This window comes from Pocillopora verrucosa, chromosome 14 (assembly GCF_036669915.1).
Source record: "Pocillopora verrucosa isolate sample1 chromosome 14, ASM3666991v2, whole genome shotgun sequence".
In the NCBI taxonomy this organism is placed as follows: Eukaryota; Metazoa; Cnidaria; class Anthozoa; order Scleractinia; family Pocilloporidae; genus Pocillopora; species Pocillopora verrucosa.
Genome location: NC_089325.1, coordinates 8,951,062 through 8,963,757, shown reverse-complemented (window position 1 = coordinate 8,963,757; position 12,696 = coordinate 8,951,062). Strand labels below are relative to the sequence as shown.

At 39.3% G+C, this 12,696-nt stretch overlaps 1 protein-coding gene and 1 pseudogene across 1 annotated transcript; both read left to right on the top strand.

Moving 5' to 3' along the window:
* The first annotated feature begins 308 nt into the window (after positions 1-308).
* Positions 309-12,442, top strand: LOC136278343 (TOX high mobility group box family member 3-like; annotated as a pseudogene).
* On the top strand, positions 5,437-7,863 carry LOC136278028 (uncharacterized). Its single transcript, XM_066161197.1, is given in 5 exon segments — positions 5,437-6,190; positions 6,388-6,799; positions 6,801-6,944; positions 6,946-7,787; positions 7,790-7,863. Coding segments are annotated over 5 exon segments (2,226 nt in total).
* Positions 12,443-12,696: the final 254 nt, after the last annotated feature.

Sequence of the window (12,696 nt, the reverse complement as noted above, 5' to 3'; positions counted from 1 at the left end):
CCACATTGTTAATTTCTCTTTCAATTGTGTCATTATCATTCTTGACGTTGCCGTGGTTCGGAAAGAGACTGAAATTTCCAGATTAACCAAGGTTATATTTTTGTTGGTTAGTTGATAATTACTCAGTCACGGTGACGTAACTGTAAATTAACGGCGGACTCTAACAGAGTATCCTGCATGCGCGAGTACGTTTGGCTGAACAAATGGGTGCGAGTTCTTAGCGGTAGTGAGGTCTAATATCTTCTGTTGTTTGTGTTATATTCTTTAGATTTTTAACAATATCAACAGTAGGGATAGTGATACGCTATGATATATTTGCCAACGCCAAGTTTGTTGAGCTCATAAAGCATCGCTTTAATTTGAATGAAATTATCTCATTTTGTTTACAAACGAAGGATTTTTAAGAGTTACAAGACCTCGACGATGCTTGCCAGCATATTCCTTTATCTTGGAATTGGTGCTTTCATTAGCAGAGGTAAGCACATTATAGATAATGAAGTAAATCACATCGCTTTCCATAGCATCTGCAAAGAAATAGTTTACGCAATGTATTAGATAGAATGAACTCATTCATTCGCGGGTCTTACGATGTACACGTTGCATGCTACGAAATGTTTCGTGCCATGGAAAAAATATTGAATAATGTAATTATTGAGAAATATCGCCTTTTGTGCATTCAGCCTCATTGATTCTATTTTTTTAACCTTTCAGCTTCTGATACAGCAAATGTTTGGCAGAAATCAAGGATCTTACTTATTGCAGACCTTGGCTCTTCGATGATTGATGCTGAAAAGTTGCAAACATCTTTCCTAGGAGCAGATCAAGCCAATTTAGGGAATGAATTTGTTATCCTTCAACGAGCACGAGATGGCGGCTTTGAATCTCACGGCTCATTTCAGACATTGGCTAGTGTACAAGATCGGTAAAATCATTCGCTTTGTTTAATTCTTGTTGTTTTAAGGAGGTGTTTTGTTATTATATAAGACTTCTTTGAGACTCAAGCAGCGAATAATTGCCATTGTCTCCGAGCTTGAATAGTTGAGGTACATTTTCGCGGTCTGAGATGTTAGATCGCTCAAGCATCAAAATTTTCTCGTGTAAAGGACCTGAATGGATCTGAAACTGTCAAAAATTTTATTAAGCCAGTCTTTTTCCGGCGGCACGTAATTAGGTTTGGCCCCTCTTGAAACCCTTCGCCTCAACTGTCGCGACAATTTTCGCTAAAAACATTGAAGCAACGCCAAAGTGTTTTATTTTTTCCAGCTTACGAAAAAATGCTTAATTGTGAGAGTCACCTATATTGTATATTCTTATGCGGACTTTGCTCCGATATTTGGTTCGCGCTCACACTGGAAACAAATTACTATATTTGAATTCCGCTAGTTATTTTGCCACGCGACAAAATTGATATGCTTTGTTCTCATTTCAGAATGATAGTCCGTCTTGAGTTTTGATAAATTATTTAAAAGAATAATGTGAATAATTTAGATGCGTAAGACACTACCACTACGGTGAGAAGTTTTTGTTTTGGGAAAAAATATTCGTTCCTTCAGCTGTGTAGGTTTACTTAGTGTGATCTGATCGCGACCATGATGTTCGTTGATATTTATTCTTCGGAGAGTTTCTTTGCGTTTTTTATTCACTACAGAACATCTCTTTAGTCCAAAACTGCTTTTGATGGTCTAGGGAAAGTAGTTTGATGAACGAGTCTTTTCTCTCATGAGCCTTTTCTTTGCCCCCGCAGGGTTTTTGGCCCCAGAGGGCCAAAAACCCGAGGAGGCACCTTAGGACTCCCCGCGCGTAATATAGAGAAGACTGGAGAAGAGGGAATGTGGGTATTTTCGGTCGATCATAACCAGAAAAAATCTCGATTTGATCGCTTGCACGGCCGCAAGGTATCAACGTTTTTCCCGCAAATGGTCATGGGCTGCCAGTAAAAAGACACGCGCGCGAGGACTTTTAGGATCGGCGTCTTTGACACGAGATTTGTCCTAGTATAGAGGAAGACTGGAGAAGAGAGAATGTAGGTGTTTTCGGTTGATCGTAACCAAAAAAATCTCGATTTGATCGCTTGCACGGCCGCAAGGTATCAACGTTTTTCCCGCAAATGGTCATAACTACACAACTGTAAACAACAAGCCCAACTCAAAAAAAAAAAAAAAAGAAAATGGTACTGTAGGGCGGGGGCAGCTCTAGTGAGAACTATAACTAGTTTAAGATTATGACTAAAACACTGATAATAGGCTCTGCTGAGCCTTAAATGCTCCCTGCTGGGGCATTCCCAGGGCTAAGGAAATTTTTCATGAGAGAAAGGGATTTTTTAAAGTTTCTCTCAAGAGAGTCATTATGCCGGCTTGGATAATGCCTCTGAAGCCATCATCACATTAAAAATACCCTTGAGCTGTATGGGAGCTTATCATTGCCCTCTTTTATGTTAAATTGTGATGTTTCTTGTGCTATCAGCTCCAGCCACAGTTGCTCATTAGGTTCCCTGAACCCTAATCCAGTGCATGTTGTCTGTGTTGTAGGTTTTTGTCCATATCTTCTATCAGTACCAAAATTTTATTTTGTATTCCTAGACTTTCCATCTAATCACACAGTTTAATTTTCCAGTAATATATGTCATTTCTCATCATTTCCCAGCAATTCACCTTAATAATGATGGGTTTGTCAACATCATTTTGAAAAACTTTTTGATATCATTACAGGAAATACATTTCCATTAGAAAAGAAAACTTTCTTCCATGGCTGTTAGAGAAAGCCAAATTTTTTGATATGTGTGCAGTCACTACAGAGGTTCCACAGATATTGACTGTAGCACAGAACAGAGGTATGATACAGGAAACAATATTTGTCTTAGTTGTTACTGGAAAGAGGCTCTCACACTACAAAGGCAATACATTGTTCAATTTACTCTTTAGTTATTTTGTCCCACAGTTGCCTGATAGTAAGGAAACAAGCCACTATTTTTTCTCTTCATTTCAGTTGTTACTGGAAAGAGGCTCTCACACTACAAAGGCAATACATTGTTTGTTTGTGGGAGTGTCATAAGGTGATTTACTCTTTATTTTGTCCCCGCAGTTGCCTATCAATAGTATTTAGTGGCCAATTTAAAGGAGAGGGCATCCCAGCCTTATCAAAGGATCTCACACTGAAAAAACTTTTTGTATGATTTTTGTCCCACAGTTGCCTGATAGTAAGTGGCACTTGATTTGAGCCACTTCTTTCAATTTCAAGTTTGTTGGAAGGTCAGTGTTTGGAATAACAGAACTAAAAGCACATTTCAAAAAATACTGGAAGATATTTTCATTAAAAATTGATTATGATTAATTTTTTCTTTCAAATTACAAGTATTGTTAGTGATTTAAATAGAAATTACACCTTGTGCCATTTCTGAAGGTGATGACTTTTTTATCTTTAAGGTTTGTTACCCTTGGAAACCAAACTAATAATAAGGATGGTCAAAGAAAGTGGCAAGGCAGCTGATGAAAAGGTAGCTTGCTACATTTTTGTTTAAATGTTATAATATCCTATCCTGTATTATTACAGAGAATTCAGAGTCATATTAGTGCAATATGTCATCAGTTGGTTAGTTTGATAGAGAAGAGGGCATGTAGTGAGGGCTGTTTTACTTAAAACTGAATTGAAATGCCAATCGGGCGAATAAATCGGGTATTAAACTTGATCGATCACGAAGTGTAACTGCATAGTGACAGTCATAAAAGATCATTCTCTCAAAGAGTGTGAACATTTCAGTGTACCTATCAATTTATCGATTTTCTCTGTCGAGTATTTGCAGACGTGTCGCCTTTCGAGGCCACTAGGAAGGAAGGAAAAAAAAAATTCCGTTCCTCTTCGTTCAGCAAACGTTTGGGCCAAATTTCAAGGCGCTCTGTCAATCCCACAATTTCTATGAATTCATTTGAAGAGGAGACATCATGTGGAATCGTATTGCGAGTCTTCGTCTTCCAGAGGTTAAGAAGCATTTCACGCCCCCTCGAAGAATTATGTCAACATCGCGCTCCCACTGTGAACCGCCAGCCAATGATGTAGTTGAACCCCTGACCTTCACAGAAGGCATGGTGGCGCTTTGCAGGAAAGGATAGTTTTTTCAGTCACGTTTTCTCCAGGTAGCTTTCACGACCACGTTTTTGGTGGTCTAGTATGCGTAAACCAAGTGAAAAGTAAGGTTGAAGGCTGGGAAAATTACCAACACTTGTCACTCTCGGCAAGACATTTTCTTTTTCAGTTAGAAGATTTAGAAGTTTGCGCCATTTGGGTCCTCGGTAGAAAACCAAAGTCAGAGCCAGGACCTCTTTTTTTTTTTTTTCTTTTTTAACGTTTCGTGTTTGCTGAGAACAAAGTGCTACTAAGTTGGAATAGAATCTCCCGAATGATGCCGTTTGCTTCCAAATGTTCACTTCTAACGGAGATTATGACACCTGGATAATTTTTAACTTTTCCACGAATATGTTTTTCACAACTCGCCAAATTATTAAGATTTCAACTTACCTTTTTGGAAAATGTGCATTTTAGTAATGAACTTTGATTAGATGTAGATATTGGTAAAATAAGCCCCGCGAAGGTTTTAGAGCCTGTATGCCATACTCCGACTCCTTCACTTTTGAAGCTTGGTGTGGTTTCAGTTGATCACTAAATTATAGTTTTGTGAATTAATATGATATTATTTGCGACTATCATCGTGTTCAATTGGAATAGTTATATCAGTCAGTAAAATTTGTTGTGGCCGGATTAAGTGTTCCTTGTGTGGGTTAACTGACCCCAATCCTCGATCCTTGCTTACTTTTTTCTCGAACTCATCGAGGTTTTTTTTATCTTTCTCTTTCTAGAATGTGATTTCAATGAAAACACCCAGACCTAAGGACCTCAATTTCACAGGAAACAATGGAAATCGCCTAGAGTCAAGAGAAATCACTTTCTCTTCTGGAAGAAAAATTGAAAACATCATTCTAGAAGCGTTTCGGGAAGAATACAACCGCGTTCATAGTAGACAGAGAAGGGCAGCTATAGGAAACTCGTCATCTTTAAACTCAAGAAAGTCAATAGCAAGTGCAGCACCTCCAACCTCAGTTCCCGCAGTTTCCCTCAGCGTAACTTCTTCAGCTATTCCAGCTCCTTCAAGCTCAGGCCCTACAGTTAGTGCAGCAGTTCCAAGTTCAAGCTTAGTAGTTAATGCTTCACCTTCAAGCCGAAGTCCTGTCGTCAATCCGGCAGCCTCAAGCTCCAGTACTGTTGTCAGTGAAGCACTTGCAAAGTCAAGTGCTGTTGTGAGTACGTCGACTTTAAGCTCGACCCCAATGACTGTGAAGTGTCTTCAAGCTCAACTGCTCTGGTTAGAACGGTGCTATCAAGCTCAAGCCCTATGACTAGTACGGTGCCTTTAGCTCATCCCCAGTGGCTAGTACGTTGCTTTCAATGTCAGCCCCTACAATACGTGTGGTGCTTTCAAGCTCAACCCCTGTAGCTAGTGCAGTGCTTTCAAGTTCAAGACCTGCAGTGGGCAGTTCACACCCGAGCCCAAGTCGTGTAGTTAGTGCGGTATCTTCAAGCTCAAGTCAAGTAGTTACTCCAGCATCTCCAAGCGCAAGTCCAGCAGTTAGTTCGGCGCCTTCAAGCTTGAGTCCTGCTGTTAGTATGGCACCTTCAAGTCCAGCAGTTGCTACTGTATCTTCAAGCTCAAGTCCTGCAGTTAATGTGATGCCTTCCAGCTCAACTTCAGCAGTTACTCCAGTCCATTCAAGCCCAAGCTCTGTAATTAATATGGCATCTTCAAGCTCAAGTCCAGCAGTTTTTCCAGCATCTTTAAGCTCAAGTCCTGTAGTTAGTGATGTGCCTTCAAGTTCAAGTTCTGTAGTTAGTGCAGTGCCTTCGAGCTCAAGTCCTGTGGTTAGTGCAGTGCCTTCAAGCTTAAGTCCTGTGGTTAGTGCAGTGCCTTCAAGCTCAATTCCTTTAGTTAGTGCGACGCCCTCAAGCTCAAGTGGTATGGTTATCCCAGCATCTTCAAGCTCAAGTTTCTCAGTTATTCCAGCACCTTCGAGCTCAAGTCCCATAGATAGTGTAGCGTCTTCAAGCTTCAGATCTATAGCGTCACCTGTACCTTCTAGTTCACGTCTTGCAGTTAGCACAGCTCTTCAAGCTCAAGTCCTGTGGTTGGAGCAGCGTCTTCAAGGTCTAGGTCTTTAGCTTTACCTGCATCTTCGAGTTCAAGTCGTGCTTTTAGTGCAGCTCCTTCAAGTCCTGTAGTTATTCCGAGCTCAAGCCGTTTTTCACACAAGTAAAATCAAGCTCAAGCATTGTGGTACCTTCAAGCTCACGCTCTACAGTTACGGCAGCACTTTCAAGCACAAGTCCTGTTGTAAAGTGCAGCACTTTCAAGTTCACGCCGTACAGCTATAGCTACACTTTCAAGTACAAGTTCTGTTGTTAGTGCAGCACTTTCAAGTTCACGCCGTACAGCTACTACTTTACTTTCAAACACAAGTCCTATTGTTAGTACAGCACTTTCAAGCTCGAGTTCTGTTGTTAGTGCAGCACTTTCAAGTACAAGTCCTTTTGTCAGTGAGGCACTTTCAAGCTCGAATCCTGTTGTTAGTGGTGTACCTTCCGTATCAGTCTCGGCAACTCCCACAGCCTCTTTAACTTCAGGTGCTGCAGGTAGTAGTACAACTTCGAGCTCAAGTCTTAAAGTTACCCCAACATCGTCGCGTTCAATGCTCGCAGGTAGTCCAACTGTTTCAGCGTCGATCTCTGAAATTGGACCAGTAAACACAATGACAACTCTTTGGTAGTTCAACGACATCAAATACTGTGGCTTCAAAATCGATCGTTATCTCATCAGCGACCACCGCGAGAAAACCAACTCCTTCATCTTCACAAGTAGTGACTGAACAACCACTTGTTTATGACAATGAGACCGTTGTTGTCGTTTGATGGAGATTGTAACTACGTCAAGAGCAACAAAGATAGGGAGAACGATTTTCGAGAGGCGGTGCGGATGGAAGTATCCAGTAAACTTAGGATTCCAAGATCGGCAATTGTGATGGGGAATATTGCATGTGGTTCAATTCGAGTTCCTATGACTATTCACCAATCAGGTGGATTAAAAAATGTGGTACAAGTTTTAAAGAAAATTGTCGACAGCGGAAACTTTAGTGTAACTCTGGGAGAAAAAAAGTTCAAGGCGAGTAAGTTGGAAGTGGTTCGTCCCACGTCACCAGTTACACAGGCCCCAACAACCGAAGCCAAGAGCAATAAAATTGCGTTTTATCTTTACATAGGATTTGGTACCTTGATGGCTGTTGTTTTCTTCGTCGGCATCTGTGTGCTTATTTTCCGATGTCGCAAGGATCGACGTGAGGGAAGCTTTTTCCTTACCAACGACACACATTATGAACTAAGGCGATTTCATGGTATCCCTCGTGCGAGTTCCTACTCCAGGGTGAACTACTATGGAGAACCTGTGGAAATGGATGCGACAGCTGCTGATCCCAACGCTGATGATGAATTTAAAGTTGGAGCGTATTCTTTCAATAGGTCACCTGCTAGAGGCCGCGGTAAACTAACTGGCACAACCAATGGTGATGCTCATCAACAAGATAAATTTAATGTCGGCGCATTGGGTATGCCAGAGTGGAACCTTCCAAGGCTGTCGGACAATCAAATGACTGTTGCTGAATCTAAAGAAGACGTTTCCAGGTCAGCGGGGTCGGTTGGAAGTCGTCAACTTTTGATAGATAGTCAGGAGAGTTCCTTGGCTGATTCGGCGCAGGTTATGATAATCCTGTTCTTACCTTTGGCGATGGTCCGCAAGAGTTAAGTAAGGAAAAATCAGAGCTGATTTAGGAAGCAAGGAGTTTTTGTATCTTCAGTTGTTTGATTCAGCGCTTTGTTTTATCACAAGGAAGCTGTTAATCCTTCTGGGTCTGTGAGGCTCAGAAAGCAGCCTTTGTTCAAGATTTCATTTGTGCACCTATATGATTGCTAGATGATCCTGTGATTTAGAAATTTAAAAGGGCGACGAATTGTCTCCCCTACGAAGGTGGATTGGACACATGTAGGTTGACCATTTAATAGAAATTACAATCGGTGAGGTGTCGTTGCTTTTACGGTAGTTAACGGCACAGTCCGCAAAACGATTCTTAATAAGCCAACTGAACCTATTGTTAGTCACTTAATCGAAACATTACATTTTGTTTTAATATAACAATCGTGAGATGACTTTAAAACAAAAGATTCAGGTTGAAATGATTGTACTGTATAAACATTACTTCTTCAGTAATTACCACCTAACTAAGGCTAATACGAAAACATTGTGACTTTTGTTATCCATCTGAATGCAGAAGAATGTTGCATCTGTCTTTACAATGCATTTGAGTTGAAACCTGGGAATAGAATGGTTAAACGTGATTTTGTACCCATAATGTATCATAACCCGTGGACACCGACGTTTCTCAAAATAATCTGAGGATTCTGTAATTTTCGTATGTAATGGCCTTTCCGCATTAGCAGACAAACCTAGAATTTTCCCGATAAAATCAAAGGGCAAATTTTGGTTTCGTCAGTTACATTCGCATCCATAATGTCAAAGCCGTCAAATTCCGTCAGCGCCTGATCTGTTCATAAGACCGGCCAGCATAGTTTGGCAAAGGATTCTGTGCGACTCCAATTTCAAGGATTTATCCTAAGTCGTTTTAAAATTTTAGAATCCCCGACTTAAGCGATAAAAGACAATATTCGCGATCAATATTACGACAAATGATAGACAAGTTTATCACAGTTTTGTTTATTCAGTCGATTTTGTCCAGTTTTTACCCAGGACAAATTCTATCGGCGGCGTGTTTGAAGATTTTTCCGCTTCGGCAAAAATTATCAAGTCGCGACAAAGCATCCCTACTTGAAAAATGTTGGTGATGACAGAAAAATTTTCAAAAGAAACAACTTTTTCGCAAGTGCGGAAAGGCCCTAATAGATGGATGTCACAGAGTGAAATTTTCAAGCGACCGTTTTGTCACTTAAAAGTATTTGAGTAAATGAAATTCCATTATTCTTTTCAGTGAGTTACGTGAAGTTAACTGCATTTTGAGACATTCATCAAACAGCTAACACTAGCAGCTATAACACTGAGATTTTCGTGGTATCGCTGAAATGGCAAAAGTAGCTAGGGGTTTCTTGTCGGTCGCCCACGCCTATTAACAATTGGACTTGATGTTTACCTTTTTGTAATAAACGCTGATAGAGAAGAGGAGCTGAATCGCTTTGTTGCAACAAGCGCGTTGATTCGAGATAGAGGATAGCACCCTCCACGTAAAATCTCTAGTATGATGCAAGGCACAGCTTTTTTTTACCCTATCAATTTTTTTTGTGGGTCTAGATGAAATTAACAAGTTCAATTTTTGCTTTTTTTTTTTCCTTTTTACGCACAGTATGGTTAGTTGTTCAAATGAAGTGAAAACCATTAGAAAAAGTGACGAAAAATCGTTGAGGAAAATTTAGGGACTGCAACCTCGTCTCCAGTAGCATCTCTCATTAGGAGGAAACCGAGAATCCCTGAGGGACTACCGTGAAACTGTCAAAAGAAATATGAACGCAATGGCCTCTGGGTAGTGCTAGAATTTAACATGGCGGATGAAGAAGATCAAAATGTGTCTTTCGATCTTTTTACAGATCACGACACTGTGTGCAAACAAAATACTTTACTTTACTTAAACACTGCAGGCAGATCGAGCAGTGATGTACGCTACGGTTTTGGGAGAACTACATATCTTGAAATGCAGGGCTACTAATTACTGAGTGTTGACGAAGTTGAAAATCACCTTAACTTTGTTTTGATCCACAGGAGAACGAGAGATTAGTCAATCGTATATACCATGTTAAGACTCTTCTAAAGCGCTATCGAAAACAGCGAAGGTAAGAGAATTTTGCCTGTCTCGGTGAATTTTACCGATAGTCTCCTAACTTGGAAGCAATAAAATAATTTTGAAAAGAAAACTTTTATCTCAAGTTGTTACTGATAGAGATGAACAGAGTACGATTCAGCGAAAGAGCTACTGCTGACATGTAATAAGAACTAGGGAAAAATTACAGAAAAGCAATGATAGAAAGAGAAGTCTCGCAACAACAAAATATCGTTGTGATCATAACTAAGGAATATGCTAAAAAAAAAAAATAAACAATTTCACTAAAAGGATTCAAAGGCTAACTCCCCTAACTGGTGGCCTTAAGTTTCTTTGCGGGCTGTTTGAGAGAATTGAAGTTTACCAAGGCTATGTCTAATCTGATAATTTTCTAGTTTTCATTACCTGTTTGGTTGTCAGTGTACGACAATTTTAAGAAGATAGTATTTAATGATTACTTCTGGAGTTGAAAGGGTGAATATGTTATGATAAATAAATATATCTCTTAGTTTTTCAATCTATTATGTTTTTAGCTTTCTCAAGGACAGATTAGATGAGTATAATGATGACTATCGAGCTGCACAGCCACCATTTCAGGTGAGGCTCAATTTAATTTTATATTTCCATTGATTACCTTGTAGTATATCACATCATCATTGAATGTTTAGTTGTAAAAAGAAGTGATTTATCCAACCAATTTTTGTGTGGGAGTCATCATCAAGTATTACCTTTAAAGACTCTTTAATTAACTGGGATGCAACATGTATGGCTACATTTGTTTGTTTGCTTTTTTTTTTTTTTTTCATATCTCAATCTAAAAATCTAACATAGCAATTTTTTTCTCTCCCCAGGCTGAACTACTCTCAGAAATAGTTTCAGAGGCATTTCCAAAATCTGCACCTTCTCCCCTCTTACCTGGTGAATTATGAGTCCAGACTCACCACCTGTGAAAAAGAACAAGAAACGTGATAACTCAAAGGACAAGGACAAAGACAAAGATCCAAATGCACCTAAAAAACCAGCCAATGCTTTCTTTATGTACTGCCAACAGCAGCGCACTGTTATGCAAGATGATCAGAAGGATCCCCATATAGGACACCATGAGTTAACTAAGTCACTTGCCAAGGAATGGAATAACTTGGACACTGAAGATAAAAAGGTTTGGAAAAGAAAGGACATTGTTATACAATGTTACACGTTGTTCAATCCTGCATTGTCTATAGGAAAGTCCTCTAGCAGGAAGAGGAAAACAGTTAAAAACAATATAAAAGCTAAACTGACTCTTGGAATTATATTGGCATTTCTTACATACGGGTAATGCCAACAATGTCTCTGAAGTCATCACCTACTTCTTTACATGTAAAGACTGTTTATTGGTTGTTTTTTTATCTTTTAGGTTTACTATGAAATGTATGAAAAAGATAAAGAGAGATATGAAAAAGAAATGAAAAAATACACATCAGACAAGGTCCCCAAAGAACCTCCTGTAAAGAAAGCAAGGACCAAAACTCCAAAACAGAAAGCGGTTGCATCATCAACCCCAAAGACCACAGCAGTCATTTTGAACAAGGGTTCTCCTGATCAGAGAAGCTCAGTGGAATCACCAACTCTAAACAACCCACTGTCTCCACAAAGCCTTGCCTCCATGCAGCTAAATATTCCACACATTCCGATGCCGCAGCTTCTTTCCCTCACGGGGAAGATGGTGGTTTTGACAACTATCAAGAGATGCACTCTTCTCCTCAAGATTCATTTCTTTAGTTTCTGTAGTGTGTTTCCCAGTTTCTTGCCATTTTAAATAAGTGTCCTCAATATAATTTTTTGTTGGTACTTAAAAAATTTCTGAATTTTTTTACCCTAAGATGATTCATGTAATTACCTTTTTTTCTCTTTCCCTACCAAACAGGCTATTTTTCTTAATTTGGTAGCTAGGAGTTGCAGCTAAAAGAATACATATTTTCAGCTGAACTTTTATGAGTTCAAATGATATTTGTTGTTACTCTCTAGTTTGTTTACTAAAAGCTCATCAAAACTATCAATCCATGGGTGAAATATGTGATCTGTATTTCATTGCACTCAAAACTATCAATCCATGGGTGAAATATGTGATTTGTATTTCATTGCACTTTGCTGTGTGGGAAATAAGTAGCAGAATTTTTTTTGGCTGGAAACTAGGCAATTTGTATTGTACATACCACAAGTAGAGTGAAACTCCATCTAACTCAAATTTGTTTCTTAGGTGAAATAGTGAAAAAGAAAGCTTTACCTATCATGAGTTTCAAACATGAAATACTTGACAAGCATGACAAGCAAAACACAAGTGCATACAATGGGGTATCTTGTTCAGATTTCAGTGAATTGATAGAATGTTCCAGCAAGAAATGGTGGGAGAATAGGTGACATTAAAGGGAGCATAAGAAAAATGTCATTAGCAAAGACTGCTTTCTATGGTTTCAGAGCCAAAGAGTATATTTAAACTTCAAATTTACATTGAGCTCTGTATACCCAACATTATGTTTGGGCAAATGAACTAGTATATGTAAAAAAAATCAATGTAAATAAATATCAAATGAATGTGAATGAAAACTTGCACTTTTCGTGGAAGACTTGTTTGGGAGAGGAGAACCCTCCTTCCTTGCTACTCACTTGATCCGAGACAGTAGCCATTTTATCTTCATCTTGATGGGTGATGAGTTCTGTTTCCTGAAGCTTAGGAAGCTAACACTTAGGGAACTTTCATTGGGAATATGTTTTGCGGTAAGAGGAGCAGAAGATTGAGTTA